Genomic DNA, 25,389 nt, shown 5'->3' on the forward strand with positions numbered 1-25,389 from the left:
CCGGCTGTACTTGCCCAGGGTGGTTCTGTGGCCAGTGCTGGTGGAGCTGGATGCCAGGAGGCCAAGTCACCAAGTGCCTCCAAACAGAGGGTTTAATCTCCTCCTTGCCTCCAAGCCCTGCCCCCCTCCTCCTTGGCCACAGAGGGAGGCCTCCACCCCCTCCCAGCCCCCCCACCCCATCCCCATGCTCACAGCCCTGTAAGTTTGGCATTGGGATCCTTCAACACATCTCAAGAGTTATATTATTGTAACAAATCAGTCAAAATTCCATCTTACAGTTAAATAGTACAGAAGACAATTTACTGTACAAGCAAGTTGTGCATTAAAAATAAACACACCAAGCAAAATTATAGTGCAAAGCAGTTTCCACCCCTCCCACCCTCTTCCCAGCTCTGGGATGGTTCTGTGAAGATTGAGTGTAGCAGGTATTAACACCTCAGCATGACAATATGTCACAAAGGATCTGTATCCACCACCACCAGGCTGACAATAATATGGTATCAAAACCCCTTAGTTTTCTTGTGCTTTCTAAATCAGTGTTTGTCCGGTACAACTTTAAAGCAGCCTTGTAAATAAGGACCCATTTCTACTGGCCCAGGCTGTCCGTACTCACTATGGGTCTTACAAACAGACTCAGCACGGCTGCCATCAATTTTTTAAGGGGGTCAGGCAGGGGGGTCAATTTATTTCCTGTCCCTGCCCCTACCAGGACTTGGGTATCAGGAAGGGGTAGTAATCTGGGGTGGGCTACAAAGTGCTGGACGCTGGGGACCCAAGGGTGCCTCCCACACAGGCCTCGGGCCAGCCTACAACCACAGAACAGGAGTGAAGAAGGTGCGAGGGTGACATGTTTGTAGCTGCTTCCTGAGAAGGGGTGGAGAGCTCTGCTGCATAGGAGTCAGCAGGACACTCCCAGCAGCGGTTCTGAAGAGATGGAGACTGCTTTTCCCAGTGAGGGGAGGACAAGAGAAACTGCAGCAGGCGGGTTTGAGTACGATCACCAGACAGACCTCCTCACCTGCCAGAGGACGTATCAGGTGCGCCTACCTGGCTGTTACAGGTTGCGGGTGGCGTGGCAGACCAGGTACCATAACACAGACAACCGCTGACCATTTTGTAGGGGAGATTGCCACAGCCATGGAGGATGTGGTGAAAACAATGACTAAAAACCATATGCTCTACAGCCCTTAGGAGAGTTTTGTTACCCTTTTCCGTGTAAGCTTTCTAGAACCAAAGAATTCATACACAAGAATGCACGCAGCTGGAACCCGTGGGCAAGGCCCACTTAGCCATCTGCAGACCAAAGGGGCAACACTTCATCTCTGAGCACAGGAGGGCCGAGCGGAGGCTGGTGAGCCCCTTACGGCTCCCTGTTCTGCCGCTCTGCAGCCACTGCCCTCTGCCCCTCACATCCCACCCACCTTCACCAGAACACCCAGACATCTGCCTGGACAAACGTCTAAAAGCCCCAGAAGCGAGATTCAGCATCTCCGTTGGGCCCTGCCAGGGTCAGCCTTTGGTGGATGTTGGTGAGATGCTGCTGAAGGAATGTGACCCCCTGAGGTACAGGGATCCTAATTCCACCCTCTCAGAAGAGAGCAGAGTATTGTTCACTCTCAGAGGCTTTACCTGTAAGAGACTGTGTGTTTGAAGATGTTTGAGCTGCTTTTTCTAAACTCAGCTTTAAAAACTGGTTTTTGTTCAGGACTGCTTTTGGAGCATAGACTGGCTACAGATGGAGACTTGTGGGTCAGAAGTTGGGAGGCTGGGCCGGGCCTGCCCATGAGGCCGGGGACTGGGGATGTGCACCACTTGGCTGGACCTAGGTGGGACAGGGGTGCTGACACCTGACCCCAGGGCCTTCCCGGCAATGATTTCCACTAGAACCTATATGGTCGCTGTGCTTTCAAAAACCAGCAACTTACAGACCTGCCAAAGGGGAAGGGGACCCCAGCCCCCACCATGAGAACAGAGCCTGAATGCCTTGGGCTGCTAAAGTGCACGGATGACCCGTCTGCAGGTGCCTGTCCTGGTCTGGGGCACCTGCTGCCATTGGCTATCTACCCTGGGGCCTGGGACCCACACACACTAGGATGGGGACAGGGGCTTCTTTGTGGTTAGGAATTTGGGGGAAGCAGAGCTGGGGGGACTGGCTTGGGGGAGTCCTCATCCCATTCTTGCCAGTGATTTATTGGGTTCTCTGGATGAGTTCCTTCCCCATCTATACAGTGAGGGGATCCCCTCTCGGCCAGGGTAAGGGTGGGTATGGGGGGGCTTCCAGTTCAGTTGTGTAAATGTGGAGGAGGGCTGGGGCCACACAGAGCTTCTGAGGAGGTGGGGGGTGGGGAGTTCTTTCTGTGGATAAGAGGCCAAGCTGTGTGGGCAAATGGCACCTCTCCGGAACAGAGATGCTCTGGCCCAGGAGACCTGGGCCCTGTGATAGCGCTGGGCACAGCTGGGACAGCCAGGTCATTGCAGGGTAGGTGGCGGGTAGAGGAGCCTTCTCCCGCATGAATGTGGGATGAGGTGACTCGGATCTGGGCTGGGGGTGGTGTCCTTGGGGAGGTCCCTACCCCTCTGTACAGAGATGCGGCTGGACTGCTGCTCTCAGAGCCGCACGCCAGCTCTGGGCCCCAGGACCCATGGCCCCTGGGCCCGCGGCTGCCCTGGCGCCTACGTCCCATGCCTGCCCTGAGCGGGCGAGCTGGGCTGGCCACTAGCTGGAGAGGCCCCTGGAGTCCCTGCCTCCGGCGAGCGCAGTCCACTTTGACCGGGCGGTCAGTAGGGCCGCCACACAGCCTCGTCCATGCGGCCCGGTGTGGTCAGGGCAGTGGGCGAATTGCTGTGGCTGCCATCAGCCTCCACGTTGTCACTCTGGCCGCCCAGGCTGGGGTTCATGAGGTTGCCTGTGGCGACTGAGGCGGCGCTGCTGGTGCAGGAGGCCAGCATGCGGGTGGGTGAGCGGTCACCCCCGCCACTGCTGCCGGCCACCATGGAGAACTGGTAGGAGCCGGAGGACGCACCATAGTAGAGGTGGTAGGGGGACGGGTTGGCCTGGAAGGGCCCGCTCTGGTTCTGCGGGGCCCCAGGGTAGGGCGGCGGGAGGTACGTGTGGTGGAAGCGGCTGGTGGCCGGCATGCTTGCCACGCTGAGGCTGCTGATGCCTGGGCCCGAGGGCGTGGCACTGTAGGGGAAGGCGGCTGACATGGCCCCAGGGTAATGCATCCTGGGGTCAGGGAAGCGGCTCTCCGTGAGGGCCGGCAGCGCTGGGAAGGAGCGGTCGAACTGGCGCGGGTCAGAGAAAGGGTTCAGGTCCGAGGTGCCTGGGAAACAGCAAAGAGGACGGTCAGTCACAGCCCAGAACCACCCCAGGGGCCTTCTTTAAGAACAGCCTCTGGTTCACAGGCCTCTCTGGGGGCTCTGTGGTTCTGCACCTGGCTCTGCTCTTACTGCCCTGGGCTCTTGGAGGCTGGAGCCTGCCTGACTCTGAGTATGGCCTCACCTGGGAAGCAGGTGGGAGCAGGTGCAGGGCCACAGGTGGCCACGGAGGCCTCCCTGCGCAGGTGGAGAAAGGCCGAGGGCTTTTCTTTCTCGTGGTGGGATCCTCTTCACAGTCTAGCAGTGCACAGGCCTGTTGAAGAGGTGAAGGGGGGTCCCCACCTGGGCTGTCGGGAGCGTGGGCCGCTGAGGATGGGACAGTACAGGCTCCTAGCAGGCCTAGCCAGGCGGCTTCTGCTTCCTCCCCTCATGGTTAGCAGCTGGCCAGACCGTGGGCATAGAAAGGGTTTCCAGTGCCCTTGTGACATTGGGGAGTGGAGCCTGCTTCTGCAGATAAGGAAACTGAGGGAGGGAGAGAGTTTCCTGATGTTGCTTAGAAAGGACTGGAACTCCCAAAAAGGCCTCCCCTTTCTGCTTTCTGCTGGGGTGGGTGTGCACACCTGCGCCCCTCCTGCCCAGGCAAGGCTCAGCTGGCTTCCAGAAGCCCACGCCTGTGCTGGGGAAGGTTGGGTCCACAGCAACTCTGATCCCCGCCGCCCTCCCGCCTGCCCCTAGACTTCTGTCCCCAGGGCTGCCCTGCAGGCTAGAGCTGACCACTGGCCAACAGTGAGATGTCACCGTCACCTGCCTTGGCAGCCAAAGGGGCTCGCTGGCCCAGACTCTGTCCTTGCCATGGGGAGACCCAGTGTCCGGTCCGAGCCCTGCCCCAGCTCCCCGGGGAGTGGGCTCCCCACTAGACTCCAAAACAAAGGCATCCCAGTCTCTGCCCCTTATTTCTGTAGTTACAGACCCTCAAAACCTCGCATTCAAAGGGGCTGAGGGATTGAGTCTAACCCCCTTGGTAGGAAAACTGAGGTGCAGAGAAGGTGAGATACTTGTCTAAGGGTCACACAGCACATTGGACCTGGCATAAACTCCTAAGGTTCCAGGTCCTGGGCCCTGACACGTGGCTAAGAGGTAGCTGTCCCGTTGTGAGGCAGCACAGAATGGTGGTTAACTGTGTGGTCTCTGCTCTTGGATACTTATCCTGGTTCTGAGATTAACTAGCTGTGTCCTTGGGCAAGTCACTTAATCTATGTGCATCAGTAGGCCCACATGAAAAATGGAGGCAGTAACAGTTTCCAGAGATTAAATTATTAGGTAGGATCCATATCAAGTGCTTAGGTTGGGAACAGAGTAGGGCCCTGGTGAGGGTCTGTGCTGCTGTGTCAGCTGTGACGTCTCCTGCTCTGGATGCCCAGGGGAACTGGCCCTGCAAAGCTGAGCCGCTGGCCCTGCGCCTTCCTTGTACCCTGGCCAAGGGGGTGACCTGGGCAGCAGTGGGAGATGGATGAGGCCCCAGCAGGGGACCTGAGGGGAAGTGTGTCTGGCCCCAACCCCTTTGTGCCTCCCACCAGGATTCAGGAGACCAGCCTCCACCCCTGGCCGGTTCCAGGTGTGCACTGTTTGCTCTGACTGCGGCTTGGCTGAGGACAGGGAGCTGCTGGTGCCCTCAGGCCACTGGCTTCCCCAGATCTGCCTGAGGTGCTGTGTGACTGCAGGTGGGACCTGTAATTTCTTTGGGCTTTGGGGTCTTCCTGACTCAGCCAGGGAGCATTTCCTCAGCATGGACTTTGGTCCTGGTTGTGGACAGAAAGGAATGATGCTCCTGGGTTCAAGGGTGGGGAGAGTTGGGGGGGAAGGGTCAGGTGAGTGGGGCCTCTGGAACGTCTGGCACCCTTCGTAACAGGTCCCTTGGTGGTAAATGCCATGTTGAAGCCTAGGGGATCAGAGGGGCCGGGCTCCCCGCCCTCATCTTGGAATTCCAGGGGAGAAGCCTTGTTGGCACTGCCGGCACCCCAAGCATAGCTGAGCATGAGGCTGACATGTTCGCTTTGAGCCCAGGAAGTGTGTGCTGCCCACCTGATAGGAACCCCTGCTCAAAACAAAGGAAACGCAGACAGGGCACCAGATGTGATGGCAGGGCTGCAGCCTGGGAAATGCAGGGCTGTGTGAGGTGGGCCTGGGCTGGTTTGTGTGGCCCTTGGAGTTCATGTGGGCTGCAGGCTCTGTCTCCTCCTGCTCCCCTCCCAGGGTGGTGGGGGAAGTGTCTGTCCTCAGCACCCCTGAGGCTCCTAATGGCCCCCACCCCTCCAGCCCAGTAGCCCCAGGAAACTTGAGCTGGCTGGCTGTCGAGCAGCCAATCCCAACACTGGAAGGAAATGTTTATTTTCTTCTCCAAATTGCCCCAGCTGTTGCGTGGTGGCTGAATGAGCCCTTTGAGCTATTAGAAGCCCCCATTGTGGGCGGCCGCAGTGGGGGCCAGGGGCTGGGGTATGGAGGGGCTGGGGCCTTGGCACTGCTTGCCAGTGACCAAAGCCGGGGGTCAGAGCTATTAAGATGCACCACAAAGTGGTGGTGGGGTGTTCTGAGGGGGACCCCCAGGATGGAGTCTGAAGGCAGAGGCTGGTCCCACCAGAAGGGGAAGGCCAGTGGGAGGACCCCAAACCGGCCCTGCCAACACCTCTCTGTGGCAGGAAACTCGTTCTTCCCACTCTACAGATGAGAAAACTGAGGCTCAGAGAGATGAAGTGACTCGCCTGAGATCACAGAGCCAGAACCCTAGCTAGGCCCCCCTGACTGCAAAGTTCATGCTCCTCCCCTGGTCCTGACTGTCACAGGCCCTTCCTCTCACTACAAAGGGGATGGGCCTGGGGAGGGGGCAGCCCGCTGGGGTGGAGGTCACACAGGCTGCCTGAGGCCCAGGACTGGGGGTGGTTCGGAGGGCTGGGAGGGCCCTGCCTCAGAATCAGCAGAGAGGGAGGGACTGTGTCCACCACACCTGCACAGGCTGGCCTGCCTCTCCCCGCAACCCCGGAGTGGATGCAGGGGCTCTGCCGGCTGCAGGCCAGGCCTGGCCCTTTGGGCTAGACAGAGGGTAGGCGTCTGCCTTTGGCTCCCTCGGGCACCAATTCCCAAGCCATGTCCACACGTGGAAGGTCAGAGGTGGGCTCTCCTTCCACTGGAGCTGCTGGACAGGAAGTCACTGTTCACCCCCGTATGCTGGATTCCAGGGCTTTCTGGCTGGGCCCCAAAACTCCATGAGGCCCGAGCTCTGCCCAAAGCAAGAAAAGGCCTGGAGTGTTAGGGTACTGTACCTTGATAAATGCTGGCCTGTGGGGGACGGGGGTGGGGACACCTTTTGGGCAGGGGTGGGGATGAGCCCAGAGTCTTGAGAACCTCCCACTGCTGCTTGAAGTCAGACCCCCCTACCCACCTCCCCACGGTCCCCAAGACTCAAGAGCTGTCGAGTGTCTCAAACTCACTAGCCTCTGGGCTCAGAGTGGTAGACCTGGGGCTTCTTCCCACAGTGGGGGCTCAGCAGAGTCAAGGCCGAGCCTCCCAGGCCAGAATGGGAGGGACATCTCCCTCACACTGGGGGCTGCATCAAGTCCCCCTGCCATGGCATGGGGCCTGCCACAGACAGTAAGGGCTGGGGGCAAGGCGTTCCCGGTCAGGTCCCCAGCTCCGCCTGGAGTGCGGGGAGAAGGAATTCAGTTTGCATCCCCCCTCCCCCCAGGCTCTCACTGCTCAGGGCCCCCTTTCCTGTGCCCTTAGAAGCCCAGCAAGTTCCTGGGGGTGCATGCTGTGGAGACTGTGGACCTCATCATTGACAGGCTGTGTGACCCAAGCGTGGCCCTTAACCTTTTAAGGCCCACACATTCATCTGCCCAGTGATGGGCAGGTCCTGTAGGATCCAGAAAGAATGGACACCCACAGCGCATGGCAGCAGCCAGCCCTCCTGCCTCTGTCCAGCTCTGCTGGTGAGTACTCTCTGCCCCTAATCTGGACCAAAGGTCGGCCGCGCACACAGCCTCCTGTGCCCCAGCCCACTGGTCACGAGCCTGGAGAACAGACTGAATATTCATGCTTGACCATTACCGAGCACCTGCTGTGTGCCAGGCATCTGTAGACTCAGGGAAGTCCTGCCTGAGGTTTAGCCTTGATGGTGCCTGCTGTATCCACCCAGGCAAGTGGGACAGAGACATTGTCCTGAGCTCAGCCCAGAGGCCTCCCTCCTCCTTTCTGTTTAGGAGTCATCTCTAGGTTGAGTTGGAACTTTCCAGGCATTGCTGTGTGTCTCTCTGGGCTGCAACACCACTTTACAGCTTACAAAGTTTGAGTTTAGTAACAGCAATGTCACCCTATCCTCAGGAGAGGCATCCACCACCCACCGCTTTCAGACGAGAATGCTGAGGCGTGTGGGTGGGCATGGCATCTTGGCAGAAATGTCTGTCGCAGGCTCCTGGACAGGCCATGTCCCCACTTTAATGTGTGCACTATAGGGTTAACACCTGTTTCTCCCAAGGGACAGTAAATTCCTGGAGGGAAGGGAGTGTCTGTTTATGCCATCCCCAGGACCAGGTACCACCCATGGCACACCGTGGGTGTCAATCAATGTTTGCTGAATGAATGAATGAATGAATGAATGAAGAGCCTAGCCCAGGACCGGGCACAGAGTATCCCCTGGAAAACATCTACGGGAGCAAATGAGCACGAGCCACCTCCTTTATAAAACATGGGCGGTGCAGTGAATGACCTTTGAATGGGCTTTTGGTTTGGAGCAGGACCACATCTAGGTCCCGGTCCCCCCCGCCCCCCCGGAGCACGGCCTCCCACTGTGCCATACCTTGGATGGGGGTCTGGGCCTGGCTGCTGAAGTGACTTGCGGTGCTGACAGAGCCGCGGGGGCTGGGCGTGCTGGGCGTCACCCTCATGCGCAGCCGTTCCAGGTCCCCAAAGCGGTCGGAGAATGCCTTGGTCTGGTCCTCCAGCTTCTGCCGGTGCCCTGCAGAGCATGGGGACCCCTCAGCAGCTGGCTCCCGAGAGTCTCACACAAGTCTTGCTCTGCTGGAAAGTTCTCCCTGAGGTTTAAACCTTAGGCCTCTGCAGGGAGAACCCTTAGGTCATGACCAACCTCCTTTCTGAGGTTCCCCTGAGACTTTCGGTGCAGAGAATTGTCATTATGTGTCGCCCTGGGGTTGTCACGATGATCTCACCTCTACTTTCTTGAGTAGGAATACTCACTCTTATATCTGAACGTCTACAACACTGTCTGGCAAAAGGGGAAAAGGAGGCAACAGGCATGGGAAAGTGGCTCAGGTGGACTCCCATGGGGGAGAACCCAGGAGTGCTGCGGCCTGGGCCTCCCAGCACCCCACACCCCACCGCTCACACCTACAGTAATTAAATGGGAGGCGGCCCTGGAATGGGACTGCTGGCTCCGGCAGCCTGGAGTCACCCTGGGACCCTCAGCACCTGCTGCGTCCTCTTCGGGCCTCAGACAGAAGGGACAATCGCCAGATGCTAAGAAGAGGTGTGGGGCACTTCAGAGAGGGGCTCCCTGCTCTGACTGGAAGCGGGGGACGGGACCAGTTTCCCTGGCTTGAGCATCGCCCTGCCGGCCTTTCCCCTTACTCCTCTGCCATGGCCCACACAGGAAGGACCCAGCCCCGGCTGCTAGGCCCCTAGGAGCTGGTGGGGTCAAGGTGGCCACGCCCCTGCCTTCCTGCAGCCAGCTGAAGCTACCCTCAAGGATTCCTGACTTTGCGCTGGGGACCACCCTTTCTCTCTCTCTCTCTCACACACACACAATCAATGGCTCCTCGGACAAACCCTAAACCTCTCCCCAGAAATCCCCATGTGATCAGGTAGGAGGTCTTTTGTTCTGGCCTTTTTTTGGTTTCACATGATTGGGACACACAAATTTCTCATGGAACTTTCTTGAATGGTTTCTGCCTGTTTCTGTCATTCTGTAACTTGCTTTCTCAGCAGCATTCCCTGGAGGGCCACCTCAGTTTCCTGATCTGTAAAATGGGGAGAGGAACCCAGCCTCACCCCCCTAGAAACATCAGTTCCTGCACAACCTTGGGAGCCCTCCCTGGGGCCGAGCGAAGCTCAGTAAGGTGAGGAAGGTCGCACGGTGTTGCTGGCCGACGGCCTCGCTCTGCCTGTCACATCCGCTGATGCCGCAGCTCACTCGGCCGTTCCTCTCGAATGGATGCTTAGGTTGTTCCCGCATCTCCATGACTCCCTCACGCGCAGCACTCGCAGGAGCATCGCTGCTCACACCGCCTCACGTCTGGGCATTTCTCTCAGACACTAGAACGGACTGCTCACTCAGAGGGGCAGACATTGCAGGGTTCTGCCAATCAGCCTAACACCCATTCTGCTGGTCCACTCGGCTCCACGTGCCCGTGAGGGAGGAGGCCAGGTGGAGAACTGCGGCTCAGAGAGGTGAAGAGGCTTTCCTGAGGTCACACTGGAAGGCAGGGGGAAGGATTTCCTGGACCTGGGATTTCTTGGAAAAGCAGCATGGGAAGGGGCTAAGGGAGAGGGGAAGGCTTGCCTGAGTCCTTGGGTCTGAAGTGATGGGCAGAATTTTCTAGACTGACAAGGAGAGAAGAAAGTAGGTGGGAGATAAAATAGAACTCCTCACCATCCTTCCTGAGGCCTGGAAAATGGCATCCTGGGGGCCTGAAAAAGTGTGAAATGACTTGACTGGCACTGGAAATGGGGACAGAGTTGGAGATCTTGGAATGGGCTTGATTTCTGAATTTCATAATGGGGTGCAATAGATTTGGGTACCCAGACCCCCAGGCTGTCTACATACCCCTGCCACAAACTCTAATGGGCACCTTAGAAACGCAACTGGTAGTCCTGGGAGCCACAGCGGGCTCAGCAAGTCACGAAGAACCAGGGAAGCCCTTTCCCCTCCATGGGACACTTGGCAGCCAGGAGACCACCTGGCCTCCAGCCAGGCCCCCTGCTGCTGCCTTCCAGGACCTGAGCAACAGAGAAAACAAGGGCTGTGGGTGAGTTTGGCTGGAGCTGGGGCCACAAACTCAGATGCGTGGTGGGACCAAGCAAGTCACATAAACGAGGTACATAGGATGGGTGGGGACTAGGGCAGACTGGAGAGAGTGTGCCTTGCAGAAGGGGCACTTGTCATCCAGTCCAGCTGACTGGAGCCCTGATGGGGGTATGCCCAGTGTTGCCAGAGCTTCCAGTTTACCAGGAGAAGCAATGAACTTGCTTTTATGTGAAATCTCCCTTATCTGATATGTTGGGAATTAATTTAAATACTGAATAAAACAAACAAACAACCATTTTGAAGGACGTGTCTTACCCAAGGGCTGCTAGTTTGCAACCACCAAATTAATGATTTCATTTTCGGATTGGTTGTGTGACCTCAGCTGCTGAGGAAGGTTTAAGGATGCCCGTCAGGAGGCGGTCTCTAGGAGAGAGCCGCAGGGCTGAGCCCCAGCCCTGCCAGGTCTTAGAGGAGACACTGTTGCCCTTGCTGCTTGGGCCCCTGAAAATGGCAGGGTGATGTGAGTGAGCTAGGGGACAAATGAATTCAGAACAATCTCAACATGCAGGAAAAGCTGGCTGGATAAACGTGGACCGCATGTTGACCTGATAGCAGCTCTGGTACAAAGGATCTGTGTGTCTCAGTCGACCACAAGCTTGAAGTGAGCCACTGGGGCTACACAAAAGCTGGTGCAAAACCTCAGGCCCTGTTATTATCGTCACTGGCGAATAAAATTCCATTTCTGAGTCACACTGTGTACAATGTGTTTACAGTTCGTCCTGCGGTCCGGAAGGAGGGCAGGGCTCACAGTTGGCCTGGTTTCGAGGATGGGCCCTGCTGCTGGCAGCCCGCTGGCCTCACTCAAGTCGCCCCCCCTCTGCCCCCCAAGCCCCAGCATCCGCATGATGGCACTTTCACAGGTAGTGGTGCCGGCCAAGCAAGGTCTGCGGACGCTCTCCACCCACATGGGTCACTGTCACCCCAGCTCTTGCCAAGGCAGCCACAGTTATCCCCAAGTTAGAGAGCAGGCCACTGAGGCCGGGGTGGGCAGTCATGTCTGGGACACAAAGCCAGGACAGCAGAGGCGTTAGCACCCAGGCCCCTGACTCCAAGGCCAGTGTTCTTTCTCCAGACACTGTCCTCTCTGCTCCAATCGTACAGATGGGGCCGCTGAGGCTTCAAGATGAGACTGATGCTAAGTGGTTGATCTGATCTAAGGCAGGTCATCCGGCCCCAGAGCACATGCCCCCACCATATGCTGTTCTGCCTTCACATGGGGCAGACTTCCTGGAGGAGGGGAGTTTTAACGACACTTCAGGAATTGCTTCCTTGTTGCTGTGGAAAGCTGAAGCCACTGCTGGGGGCAGGGGCAAAGGGAAGCTGAGGCGGTTCCATGTGGCCAGGGCGCCAGAGAGTCTCAGAGCCACGGGGCCCAGGCTTTCACACTGGGAGAACAGATCTTCCTGTGCCTGAGGAAAGAAGATGGGCCTACAGAATAGATCTCTTTCATTCAGCTGCCCACAGTGGGAGCTGGGTGGGGCACTCTGGCCTAGCTTGGCTGTCTGGGGCTGAGCCCTTTCATGCCATGCCTCAGTTTCCCCTCTGCACAGCCTTCTCTCTGAGGCTGCTCCAGCTTTGAAAGTCCCTGACTTAAGATTTCAAGGAGCGGCCGCTGGCCAGAATGGGGCCCCCAGAAGAAAGAAGGAGGGTTATTTGCTCCAGGGCCCCAGCACCTCCTGCTGCTGTTCCCAGGGTTTCTCGAGTATTCTCTGCCTCCGGCACCTCAGAGCCACGGTTCAGGCACAGCCCCTACCAGGAATGCCTTCTTTCCTCGGGGCTCCGCCCAAGATCCCTCCACCAGAAGCCCCCTTCCCCAAGCACTGCGCCTCCAACAGCACCTCTGCAGGCTAAGAGCAGCAGCGCAGGAGCAAAACCAAAAGCAGTAGCTGACGCTTACTGAGCACTTCCTCCACTCCAGAGTCCAAGCAGTGGGCACGCACTGCCTTGTTTCACCCTGCATCATCCCCAAGAAGGAGGTCTATCACTGTCCCTGTTTTACAGATGAGAAAATCAGGGATGGTCAGTGACATGCTTGAGGTCACACAGAAGGCACCTGGCACCTTTTCTTCCTGGAGCCTTGAAAATCAGGTGCTCCAGACAATGGGCGTTAGCCCAGGCCCATGGCCCAGAGCAGCTCTCTGCAGGTCCAGGAGGACGGGCCTGGGGAGAAGAAGATGAGAGGGTCTTAGTGGACTCTGCCAGGAGCCCTGCCCTGCTCTGGAGCTCAGCGCTGTGAGCTCAACTCTCTAATCATGTCTGCTCTAATTCACCAAGTCCCTCTTCTCCTCTGGGGCTCAGTTTCCACACCTACAAAGTGGTTATCATACTGTCAAACCCCCAGGGTGAGGAGGAGATGGAGGACAGACCCAAAGTGTTTAAAAGTAGAGCACTTGGGAGGGAGGAAGGGCACTGCCTGGGGAAGCCCCCGCCTTGGCCTCGCACACCTGGCTCAGGCTGCCTGTCGGCCTCCAGAAGCTGGACTCCAGTCACTGACAGCCCCTCTGACGTCACCTTGATTGGTGCTATGATCCTCACTAACGGGAGGGCCGGTCCCTGTGGCCCAGCCTATACCAGACAACTATCACCCACTGTTGATCTCGGGCAGGCTATGCTCTCCTCTGGGCCTCAGCTGTCTCATCTGTAAAGTGGGGATCACACTCTCTACTACTGAGGGTGCAGAAAGGCTTTGAGAATCAAATAGCCCATCTAGGCTTGGCCCTCAAGGTAGGCATTCTGGGTTCCATATCTCCTCCTCAATGCATCTATGTGATGGAGGGTGCCCAACTCTGCAGATATGTGAGAAGGGTCTGGGGGTTCAGGGAACACTGTGTCTCAGCCAGGCTGGGTGACACTCCCAGGGCTGCACAATGTGAGAAGCAGAGATACGGGCAGGATTCCAGGCTGGGGGAATCCCTTACCACCATCCCCAGGGTATCCCTCATCACCACCAGACCAGCACACAGTACCCACACCTGCCAGGTACATCCTGGTGCTTCTTGGGGAGCCAAGGGGCCATCAGGGCCATTCTCCTGCCTTTGTGCTGGCCCAGTACAAGCCCCCATGATGAGTGGCAATTGCTGTGGCAGGCATCTACGATGTGCCAAGCACTGTACTGGGTGGCCATGCATATTGTCTCCAAGGGCCATAACCTGCTGAGAGGCTGCCACCATCATCCCCATCTTACAGGTGGGAAAGTGGAGGCAGGTGGCATGTGGAATGGTCAGACCTGGGATGGTCAGCATGCTGCATGGAGCTCAGCTGCTAAGGTCTTGGCTTTCCAAAACCTCCAGGAGAGGAGAGTGGGTTGTCTGGCAGCAAGGTCTGACTCGCAAGAGGCCAGCTCAACCTCCTGCCTCAGCAGGGTGTGATGGGGGCAGGACCTAGTGGGGGCAGGGAGGAGGGGGAAGAGGAGCTGAGCAGGGCCGCAGGAACAGTGTGCTCTGCAGGGACAAATGTGGGCCCCAGTTGCGGGGCCCTTCACCCATCTGAAGCCCTTCGGCCTTCTCCTCGGCTGCCTGGCCCAGCCCTGGTGTGGCCACAGCCCAGACACAGCAGCCACTGTCTGCCCAGCTATGGGGTGGGGCACCCGGGCCCAAGGCCTGCTCTGCGGCCTGTCAGGAGATTTACACCGACTCTTAACAACCGCGCGGAATTGCAGGCGGGTGCTGGGCCCAGGGTGGTCTGCTGTGAATCGGCCCCCTGTGAGCAGATGAAAGCTAGTTGGTGGCTGGGCAGGGAAACGGGCTGGCAGGGGGCCAGCGGGCAGGGAGGCAAGCAGCTCCCTCCCAGGGCTGCAACTGGGGCTTCCAGCAGCCTGGGGTTGATTAGGGGAACCCGGGAGGTCTGAGTTTAACCCCTTCCCTCCTGTTGGGTGGATCGTGGGGGTCCTGGGGCAGGGGGACAGTAACAGTTGCCTCTCCTCAACCTGGGTATCCCTTTGCCTCCCAACACCTGGAGCTGAGGACAAAATTATGGCAACTTTACGACCCTCAAAGGCCCAGCTGCAGGCTTAGGGTCACGGTCCCTGCTCAGGCCTTCTTGAGCCGCCAGCAGCCACAATGGCTGTTGCTCCCTTCCTTCAGGCACCACTTCAGGAAGCCTCCCCTGCCCCACCCCCTCTTCATCCCTCCCCCGAGCTTTGCTTTTCTCTGTAGGACTTCTCATTACCTGAAATCAAATTAGCTAATCATTTGCTTGCTTCATTTAGTCAACAAATATTTACTGAGCACCACTAAGTGCTCATGTCTATATTCCAGGATCCTTACCAGTGCCTAGGAAGGCAGAGGAAAGACCTTTTGCTCTGAAGAGCATATACCATAATGGGGGAGATGAAAAATAAGTGAAATAATGAATGAACTATATCATTCTTAGAGGATGGTAAGTGCTTGAGGTAAAATTTTAAGAGGAGTTGGGTGGCTGTGTGTGTGTGATCTGAAACAGGTATTGAGGGAAGAGCTCACGGAGACGTTGGAGTAAAGACTTCAGGGTAGGAAGGAGTGAGCCATGCATCTGGGGATGTCTGGGGAGGAGTGTTACAGGTAGAGGTAACAGCAGTGCAAAGGCCCTGAGACAGGAGTGTGGCTGCCCAGTGTATCAGAGAAGAAGGCAGAGGGGTACCAGGCACAGACCAGTGTGGCCTTGTGGGCCATGGCGACCACAGAAACCCTGGTGGGGACCCAGGAGGGCCGGAGCCATTGTCAGGTTCACTGCAGTGACTGTGGCTTCTAAACAGTGCCTGACACGTGACAGGTGGCCAGGAAAATATCTGTTAAGATAATTTCATGTACACTTTGGGGAAGAAAGGGCCCATAGGCAAGATGCCAGAACTGCCCCCCTGCCTCAGGCAGGATTAAGAACCTGGGTCCTGCCCTTTCAGCTGCCAGCACCCAGTAGGCCTGGAAGACACGGTTCCCAAACCCTGGTTCATGCCAGAACTGCCAGGCCTTGCACTGCCTCCTGCCTGTACCCTGGATCCCGCTCAGCCACCTGCTTTTTAACCGGGCCCCAGTGACTGTGAGGGACACCAGCACTGAGAACCTCAGAAACCAATGCCACATAGGCAGGAAGCCACCAAGCCAGCCTTCAAAGCTGGCCGGCCACCTGGCTGCAAGTCGACATGCTCCGCAGGGCCCCAGAGGGGAACGGCCTGGCCACAGACCCCACAGCCAGGCCTCAGAGTTCTCAGGGTACCACTCCTAGGCTCCCAGGACTAGCCCCTATTTCCACCCTACCCCACAGAAGCCTCAGCCCTCACACGGGGTGGGAGTCACAAAGCAGGAGAAGAGCCCAGACAGGAAACCCTGTGCTGAACCATGAGGGCTGTCGGGCCCCTCCTGTGGGCTGCGCATCTGTAAACTCATTTAATGTTCACAACTCCTAGAGCAGATGCTAAGGTCACCCCTATTTTACAGACATGTATGCCGAGGCGGGAAGCCCCTCCCAGGTGGCCCTCACTCCCCTGAGCCCCAGGCTGCAGCCCCTTGGGTGTACCCAAGCTCACTCACGGGTAAGCGGCTTTGCCTCCTGGCCTGTCTGCTTCCAGGGTTGTTGAAGATTAATTAATGGGGACTTCGACCAGGACCTGGCAAGCAGGGAGGGCTGGGTGACCAGCAGCAGTTGATCTGGCCAGTTACCTCTTACAGGTGGGGAAACAGAGGCCCAGAAAAGGCGGGGAATTTGTTCAAAGTCACAGCCTGAAGGCCAGGTTGGGGCTGGAACCCAGGGTGCTGGTGAGACCTGCCTGAAGGCCTGGGTCGGGGGTGCGAGCAGTGAATTTCTGCTAAAATTTTGTTCTAACTAAAGTTACTTGAAATCACTGATTTGGCTTGTGCAAAGATCTTGAGAGGGGCGCACTGCCTCAGGCCCTGCAGCTAGCCTGGTCTCCGACTCCAGCTCGTCTCCTGGCCCAGCTTCTTTCCCTTCGTCTTGCTGCCTCGTCTCCCTCTAGTCTCAGCAGTTTCGTCCTATGCTGCCCCTTTTCCCAAAAAAATGACTATCTCAGTTCTGGGGGACACCAGGAGAGAAGAGCAGGCGGGGGATTCGAATGGGGACTTCCAAGGACAGGGCCAAGGCCCCGCTCTTACCCAGGGGCTCCAGTGTGCAAGGTGGGCAGCTCTGGGCAGGGCAGGGCTGAACCTGGAGGGCTCCGAGGGATCCCACGCATTGCCTCGCCCCTCCCACCAAGCTCCGAGACCCCCGCTCCCCTGCCTCTGCGTGCTGGGTGCTCACTGCTTTGTGGGGCAGTTAAGTGCCTCCATCATACTGAGCCCGGCTGTGGCTCCCGTCCATCCTGATTCTGCCCCTGGACACTTAGGGTAGGATACCACCTCCTTCAACAGAACTGTATACCTCTATTACCATGGCCTGGGTTTCTTAGCAGCCAACCACCTGGTGATCAAAAAAAATTCACCTGGACTAATGGTGGTGGGGGGGGAATTGGGGGGAGAAGGGGTGGGTGCCGGGATAACAGAACAGCACGGACCCAGTGACTCACATGGACCCTCCCTCTGCCATAGCCAGATGCTGTCCACATGCTGACACTGATCTCTAGGCCTGCGGGGTGGGTGGTATCATCCCGCTTCCTGGCGCAGGGAGCTGAGGCTCAGAGAAGTCAGCAACGTGTTCAAGGCCAACCAGCCAGGCAAGCTGGCTCAGGATCTGCCCTCCGCACCAGATTGGGGCAGGTGTCGTGTGGCTCACACAGGCTCCCCAGAAATCATCACCTCAGGACTCTTGGTGCCATCAGGGTCACAGATGACAAAACTGAGGTCAAATAAGAGACATGGCTTGTTCAGGGCGACAAAGCCCAAGGCCAGGGGCCTGGACCTTTCCACATCAGTCCTAGCAGGAATTTGGCCAGAGCAAGCGCTGGCTGGGAGGGGCTGGTGCCCGTGCCCAGGAGCTCAGGCCAGAGGAGGTGGCCCTGAAAGGCCTGAAGGGAAACCCAGGCCCAGCTCTGAGTCTTTCCCAAGTAGCAGACACTGGAGTGGGCCCAGGAATTGGACACATGAGGAGCCAGGTCTGCCTGATTCCCAAGAAAAAAGGGGCCAGCCCAGGGCCAGGCCTGGGTGGCCCTCACTGATGACGCCCTGCCTCCTGGACACTGGACAGACCAGAAGCTTGTCCTCCTGCCCCAGGCCCACTTAGCCCAGTATCTAAATAGAAGGTGTCTCTGGGAAGACAGGGAGTCTCCCTAAACTAAGACAGAGTGAGGCTTTGGCCAGTTTCTCAGTGTCCCCAGGTCTGGATTCTCTCCTCACTGGAACCGGGGTAACCCTACGGCTGTTCTGTCATGAGGATCCCAGGAGACAATAGAGGTGAGAGGGTTTTCTAAACTGCAAAGGGCTGCAGTTACAAAGAGGACAGGGCAGCTTTCAACACGCCAAGATGAATATGTCACAGGTTGGGGGGCGTCCCAGACAAGCACTCTGGGCAGAGCTCAGGAAGCAGCCCGCCCAGAGATGGCCAGCTAGTTCTTGGTTTCATTCATTCATGCACTTGTTCCTTCAGTGAACACAGGCCTCTGGCCCACTCCGTGGCAGCTGCCTCTCCAGTTTCCCCAATCCTAATCTGCAAAACCCAGGCCCTTCAGTGGGCAGACACAATTAAACACAAACTCTCTTCGATGCTAAATGCACAAATCAGTGCTCCCTGCACATAGCAGGTACTCAACAAATACTTGCAGAATCAAATTTGCATTCTTGATCTCAAAGAGTGGGTCCTGGGGTTGGAGTGCCTGGGCTCTGTGGGACTTAAGTCACATACTGAGATTCAAAGAGTTTCCACGGAGGAGATTTGCCCCACAGCCGGACCAGCTTCTGTTTTCTGATGGCTCCCTCTGCCACTGGCAGAAGCAGCCGGGGTGGATAGAGACAACTTGGCCCAATCGCCACCCTCCAAACCCCAACACCCTATCGGAAGCCTTTTCCATCCTTTTCCTTTCCTTAACTGATGCAAATCCATACCCCCAGCCAGCCCTCACTGGGGAGGGCGTCAAGCTGCTCCTGCCATCTCCCACCACCGCAGTGCAGTCTGGGGCTAAGCCTGAGGGTTTAGGGCTTTGCTGGCAGCACACTGCATGGTGGGATGTGGAACAGGGGATTGCAGTGCTCCACAGGAATGATCCCGGGACCCTGTGCCATCCGGCTGACCTAGCTCAGCTGCTACCCTTTCCTGATGGACCCTCCTCCCTGGCCCAGGGGGCTCAGTTGCTTTGGCACTTACGTCTGGGCTCCCGGGGTCCATCCACAGTCACCTTGATTGCTCGGTGGTAAGTGGCCACTTGGGTGGGGTTGGTGAACACAGTGATGGTCAGTGTGAAACTCTTTCCTGGGGGGAGTGGGAATAAAGGCAGGAGGTTGGCACCTGGAGCCATTCATAGTACCCTGGCCTCCCGCCTTGAGTGCCATCCCTGGGAGCCCTTAACCTTCCAGAAGGCACAGGTCTCTCCCCTTTGAATCTGGGCAGAAGATGGGGCTCTAGGTGAAGGTCAAACTGCTGGTGTTGGCATTCAAAGCTCCAGGAGGTCTTGCACCAACAGCACCACTGTCCCGTGCCCCATGCTCTGCCCCCTGGCTTATTCCTTCTGTTTCTTGGTCTTGGTTTATGCTGTTCCTTCTTTCCAGAGACCCTCATGGCGTTGGAGTAGGGAGTAAGGATGGATACATATATTTTTTGAAAGTAATTATAATCCGTATAGAAAACTTGGAGAGCACAGAAAATATAAAAAGGAGAAAATCACCCACAGTTCCACTAGCCAGAGATAAACACTGTTAACATTTGGTTGTTTTCTCCTCCAGTCCTTTTTGCTTGGTATACATATTTACGCAGTTGCAGTGATACTAAAATACATCATTTTGCGTCTTGTTTTCTTTCATTTAACATCACATCATAAGCACTTTCTCATGTCATTAAAAATTCTTCATAAGCTTCATTTTTGATGGCTGCAAAATATTTCAACTCACAGAAGCCTCATTTTTTATTTATCCATCTCCTTCCTCTCAGGTTTATGTTGCAGCTAATTTCTTATTGGGGTGTGCTGCCCGGGCTGCGAAAGGGCTCATTTGGGAGCTGCAGACATTTCATTTGTAGACAGAACTGTTATTTCCAGAACTCTGCTCTATTTTTAGATAGACATTTGGCTCCAAAGTCTCCATTCAAAATTCCTGAGAGGGGAAAAAACTTCTAAAATAATAATTTTTTTTTTACTATTTAAATAGAACAACCTTCTGTTTATAAAAATCTTTGTCTACATCTCTGCTTATTTCCTCAGAAGAGATTCCAAGAAATGGTGAGTGATTTCATCGCATCAGAGGGTTGCAACGTATTTAGGGACATTGATCTTTCTTGCGAGATGACTCTCCAGAGACAGTCATCCTGATCCTTGTAGGCTGCGTCCATCAGCATCACGACTGTGCCTATCAAGGTGGAAGATCTCTTAAATGCTCCTGACTTCACTTGCCTTTCTTCTATTACTAGTGAGATTGAAAGTTTTTAATGTTTATTATCTGTCCTTATTATGTGAACAAATTGTTGCTTCGTGTTCTTTTATACTTTCCTTTTAGGGTTTTAGTGCCTTTATAAATCACTCCATAGTATGCTTGTTAACACTTTTCACGCCCTGTTAGTCTCCCAGTTCACTGGCCTTTACATTGCCCTTTCTGATAAGATCCATTTTGCATTTTCAGTTCCACCTCTAGTCCATGATTTCTCCTATCATTTTTTCCCCTGTGTAAACAAAGCTTTGCCCCATGAAAGGTTTGCCTTCAATAAACAGTGTTCTCTCTACTTTCTGTACTGAATTCTTTGATTCTGCTGGAGATTTACTGGTTGGTACCAGGGAAGGATTTTCCTCGAAGGGCAACCCAATTTGCCCAGCGCCTTCACTGCAATAGGAGCCCCCCTCCTGCCCTATTCTCTGTTATCACCAAAGCCTCCAAACTGACTGAGACTGAGGAGGATGTCGGGGGGCCTCACTGATCCCGAGTCAAACCTGGCCTCTGCCTCTGAGCACCTCTATCTATGGACCCCAGTTTTAGACTCGGGGACTCTGCGAGGGCAGGGGCCAGTGGCCGGTACACCTGTGTTCCCCAGGGCGGGCACAAGGGAGGCTGCCCGAGTGGACCCCACTCGCACTCCCAACTACTCTCCAAGTCAGGCAGGCAGGCCTTGACAATCCCACTTCACAGGTAGGGATGAAAGCTCAGGGTGGGGACTGACAGCTCACAGTTTGCTTGGCTGGGAACTGGTTGATCCAGTGACCAAGTGATAACTCTAGCCTCAGAAACTGGATAATCTAGAACAAAAGCAAACTAGGCAGGTTTACTGGGGCCACACTAAGGACCCCAAGGGCTTCTGAGCTACCAGGGGGTGGTTTAAACTGAGGTATGACTCAAGCTGGGCAAGAGTAGGGCCTCTCTGGAGGAATTTTCCTGAGCTACTGCCTGGAGGCAGGGAAGGAAATGTAAACTGCCCCTGCCCCTGGAGTCCTGGGTCAGAACCAATCTGGCCTCTCACTCTCAGACCACAGGGGCACTTCCCATGGCTTCTGGAAACAGGAAGCACAGAAGGCCTAGGGAAATGCCAGGCAGGTGGCCTCAGGCCCCCTGCCCACTCTCTTCCAGGATCTGCCTTCCCTCCTACTGCTTTCCCTCACTCTGAGGCCATTTCCCTCCTGAACCAGTTGGGCATTCTCCAGGGGTCCCTGGTCTCTGACCTTCCATCACCTCTTTGGTGCTGCGGGGTGCCATGCCTATGGGGAGTTTAGGTGGATAGCCCAGAGCCAGAGCAGCCAGCTCCCAACATTGAGGTCACATGGGCCCCCAGCCCCTGTGGCAGTGGGCCTGGCCCACAGCCATACTTGCCAGTTTACTGAAGTGCTCCTGTTTCTCCCCTTACTTCCTTTAGGTCTCCACTAAGAAGTTACCTAAGCTCAGTGAGGTCACTTTATCTAAAGCACGCATTTTCCACTTGGCATTCATGGCTCCTGCTCAGAATTAAGTGGGCCTGTGAACTGGGATAGGAAAAAAACGACAACTGCATTGTCCCCAACCTCTAGCTGAAATCTAACATCTCTCTCAAGCAGGAACGTAGGCAACAAACCACAGAGGTATTACAGTGACCTTGCCACCAACAGACGTCACAGATATTTACATATCACATTGCAGAGTTCTCTAAATATCTTTTAGGCTCAAAATCATGGTCATCATCAGATCTGCTGCTTGATCTTATTATTTAGTACAGTAACAAAGCAGCTTGTTTATCACAATAAAAAAAACATTTGCTATGTTTTAATATAATTGGTTTCTATTGCAATCCTTTATATTTTGTTTTATTTTTAAAAAAACATTCTTCTGAGACTACAAAAGGGGTCCATGGGGTGAACAAAGGTTAGGAAACTCAATCTGAAGCCTCATAAACCCTCTGGCTCCCACTCTACCTGCTTGAATTTCCCCATAATGCTTATTGCTTCTAATAATCCATTTACTTATTTATTTTATTTTGTTCTCCCCATACTAGACTGTAAACTCCTCAGGGGCTAGAATTTTTGTCTTGCTCACTGTTGTGTCTCCAGCCCCCAGGACAGCACCTGGCACATAGTAGGTGTTCAATAAATGTTTGCTAAAGGAATTAAGGGCAGGGATCACTGCTCCCATTTTACAGATGAGAAAACTGAGACTCAGAAGGGCAATAAGTTGATCAGGTCACACAGCATCCAGGCAGGGTCAGAAAGGTTAGATGGGCTGGAGCCTGTCCCTCCACAGACACTAAGGACCTCCTCCTGGGGAGGGAAAAGCTCCCACATCTGCCAGGCAGCAAACCACAGGCCATCCTGAGGTCACCAGCCCTCCTCAAACAGCTTCCTCCCAGTTCACAGGCCTGGTACCATGCTTCCCAGGTACCCACAGAGAGAAGAGAGGGTGAGGGAGGAAGGGAGGGGCTGGGACCTGGGGGCAGGAGTAGAGGGAGGGGTGGGTGTCAGGCACCACAGGAGGCAGGCACTGGGAAGAGGGGGGGAGGGGAGGGAAGCTGTCTCCCTGAGTGACCCTAGCCTCTCTGCCTGGTGGCAAACCCAAGCATCCATTCTCTCCCCTTCTTAGAGCAGGAAGCCAAGAAGACAAAAGAGGTGGATGATTTTGTGCAGGAACCCAGGCAAACTTGCCATGAGCCAGGAGTCCGGGTATTGCAGAATAAGGCACCCCAAGGGCTGGTCCCAGTGGGAGGAGAAGAAATCCTAGTCTGGGAATAGCTCCCCCTTGGGGCTCTCAGTGGCCCTACACATTCCTGCAGGACCCGGGGCCCTGGACCAATGAGCATACACAGCCAGGCTGGCAGTGTGACCTTGGGCAAGTCCTTGTCCCTCGGAGCCTGGGTTCCTGTGTGATAAGCCCCAACCACAGAGGCTTCATGAAGGGAGGGAGGGGACACATCTCGGGGGACCTCTGGGTTTTCTCAACATCGGCCAAGACACCATCTATCTCCTCCCCAACCCGTGGGCCCCTAAGCCTGCACTCTCACATCTCATCTGAAATCTTTCTCCACATATACAGATTCTTTTTAACCAGTTAATGACTGTTCAGGAATTCATGCACTTTTCATTTTCACCTAGGTCCGAGGTCGCCTCCTAGAGGGCATTTTGGGGATTTGTGGTATATGTGGTCCTCAAAAGGTGGGATGTAGGGGATGGGGGGATGCGAATGTCCAGCACTGCACAAGGCAATGAAGTATTCATTTTTCCTGTGTATGAGAAACTTGCTTATGAATATTCTCTGAGCTATGAATCTAACTCAATTTTATATAAAAGGATGCAAGTTTTTATGCACTTTTAATATCTACTGAATTTTCCAGAAGGGAAGACAGTTCTTTTTATTTTTAGTTTTAAACCTTTTTCAGAGCTTTGCCAATACCTGTTCACAACTTCAGAAAATCGTGTCATTGACACAATGCTGCGTTCATGCTCTGAGTCATGTACACCTCGCCGGTCTGGCCTTTGTGGCAATTGTGGGGCTTCTGCTAGAGCTGCAAGCCTCTGCCCCCCTCACATTATAGTCCCCCCGCAACATTTACATAATTATTATAAATTACTCTCCCTTTCTCCCCCATTATAGCTATAGAATTATACAGATTTTGAAACTGTAAGTAGACAGGTTACATCATCTACATATTTCATTGTAAGATGGTAAAGGACATGTTACGAAATAGTTGTTGTAGGCAGGGTTGCTGAGTGTGGCAGGGTGGGAACCTCAGCCCCAGTCACTGCAGGAGACACCAGTGGCTTGATTTCCTTCCCTTCTTTTCCTTGCTTCACACCTTTTGGCTTATTGTGGGGATGCTTTGGTGGTGGTGTGTGTACATCTTTCACAGAAAGCTATGTTCCTAGGATTAACATAAAATCAGGGAATAAAAAGAAAACAGAAGATTCCACCCAGCTGCACAGTCCCAGCAGAAGTCAGAAAGCCAGGGAAAGGCTCTGGGTCCCAAACCCCTACCTGTGCCAACTCTTAAAGTGGCCCAAACTGTGTTTGTCAATCAGTGACTTGTTCTCGCCAAGGGAATTTCCCAGTGGGGAGGGTGGGAACAGCAGATGCGTTGCTGCATGCCACAGGACCCCTGCGCCCTCCTTCGTCACGGCCAGCCACCTCCACTTATCCCACTCAACAGTTCACACATTCTGGGTTTCCCCCACCCCCGCCCAAACCGCACCATAATCACAGAATCAGTGACTGTCACCACTCAAAGGGACTTCAAAGATCTCCTCTGGTCCCAGGCATATTCAGTAACAAAAGCTCTAGCATGTATCTAGCTCTCAATATGTGCCAACTGGTATACTTGTAATTTCCTTGTACCAATCCTCACAAAATCCCATGAGGTAGGTACATTATCCCCACTTTACAGATGAGGAAACTGAGGCACAGAGTAGTTAAGCCATTTGCCCAATGTTATCCAGCAAGTCAGTGACAAAGCTGGGGCTGAAATCCAAGTTGGCTGGTGACAGAGCCCAGGCTGTTTAATACGATGAGGCGCAAAGGTCTGAAAGTTTTGTTGAGTCCACAGGCATTGGAATTCCCACTCAGGTCTTTTCCTGCCTCCTGGGACAACACAGACCGGTGAGAGAATGGTTGTGAGAATGTTTTGTAAACTCAGCCTCCTGCACCTCCCAGAGCCACATCCCAGCCTCAGCCATGTCTGCTCCAAGAGCATTCTGCTCAACAGTGTTTTGGAAACCCATCTCTTTCCCTGCAGGCTTGTGGGGTAGGCACAGATCTGTAGGTATAAATGCCACAAAACCCTTTTCAGGGGGCAGAATGGCCAGACAAGGTAACTTAGAGAATCACCATCTCTTCCCTTTTCTACGTTTTACTTCCCAGGAAAGGGAGTAGGATGCCTTGCTCGGCTCCCAGGACAGACCGCCCCTCTGCCTGCCTCACAGTGGGCCTCCCCGCCCCTCACTGCTACCTGGGCTGGCAGACGCAGCCACTGCCCCATAATCCAGTGGCATCGAGGGAGCCACCACTGACTGCAGGCAAGTGACTTTCTACTCAGAGCTGGGACTGGGATTAAGTTGCAAAAGGCTTGAGAGATTGGGGATGACAAAAGGGGCTTGGAGACTAATTAGGAGCAGCAATGAAAGCTTAATTCATAAAAGCAAACATTTTCCATCCATCAACCTGCAACCAGTTAAGGGCAACGTTTGAAAGAAATCTGTGCGTGGGGAAGGGAGCCAACAGGAACAGGAAATGTTTGAAAGAATGTAAACTATTTCGGTTTCATAAAAAGTAACAAGTAAACAGTTATTACATGCAAATAATGCCCTGGTTTTAATTAATGCTGAAAAGTCAAAATATGTTTGACATTTGTATGTATACACTGAATGGTTAGAGAGGAAAAAATGGTGCCCAGATGCCCGTTTCCAAGCCGGGCTGGCGGCTCAGAGGGAACTAAAACCTTGAGAAGGTTTTGTTTATTGGTGATGAAAAGTA

At 54.8% G+C, this 25,389-nt stretch overlaps 1 protein-coding gene across 5 annotated transcripts in view; it reads right to left on the reverse strand.

The window, feature by feature from the left end:
* Nucleotides 1-240: 240 nt before the first annotated feature.
* Nucleotides 241-25,389, reverse strand: part of RUNX3 (RUNX family transcription factor 3) — a 57,405-nt gene continuing 32,256 nt past the window's right edge. For 2 of the 5 annotated variants that reach the window (XM_036914757.2, XM_036914758.2), the window contains 3 exons: nt 18,635-18,739; nt 8,168-8,326; nt 244-3,323 (listed from right to left, as the gene is read on the reverse strand). In XM_036914757.2, coding sequence (XP_036770652.1) covers nt 2,779-3,323; nt 8,168-8,326; nt 18,635-18,739 — 809 coding nt within the window. In that variant the 3' untranslated portion in view covers nt 244-2,778. Of the gene's footprint in view, nt 3,324-8,167; nt 8,327-18,634; nt 18,740-25,389 lie in introns of all 5 variants that reach the window. The other 3 variants (XM_036914761.2, XM_036914760.2, XM_036914759.2) reach the window with 3 other exon arrangements.

The sequence above is a fragment of the Manis pentadactyla genome, chromosome 4, assembly GCF_030020395.1.
Source record: "Manis pentadactyla isolate mManPen7 chromosome 4, mManPen7.hap1, whole genome shotgun sequence".
Classification (NCBI taxonomy): Eukaryota; Metazoa; Chordata; class Mammalia; order Pholidota; family Manidae; genus Manis; species Manis pentadactyla.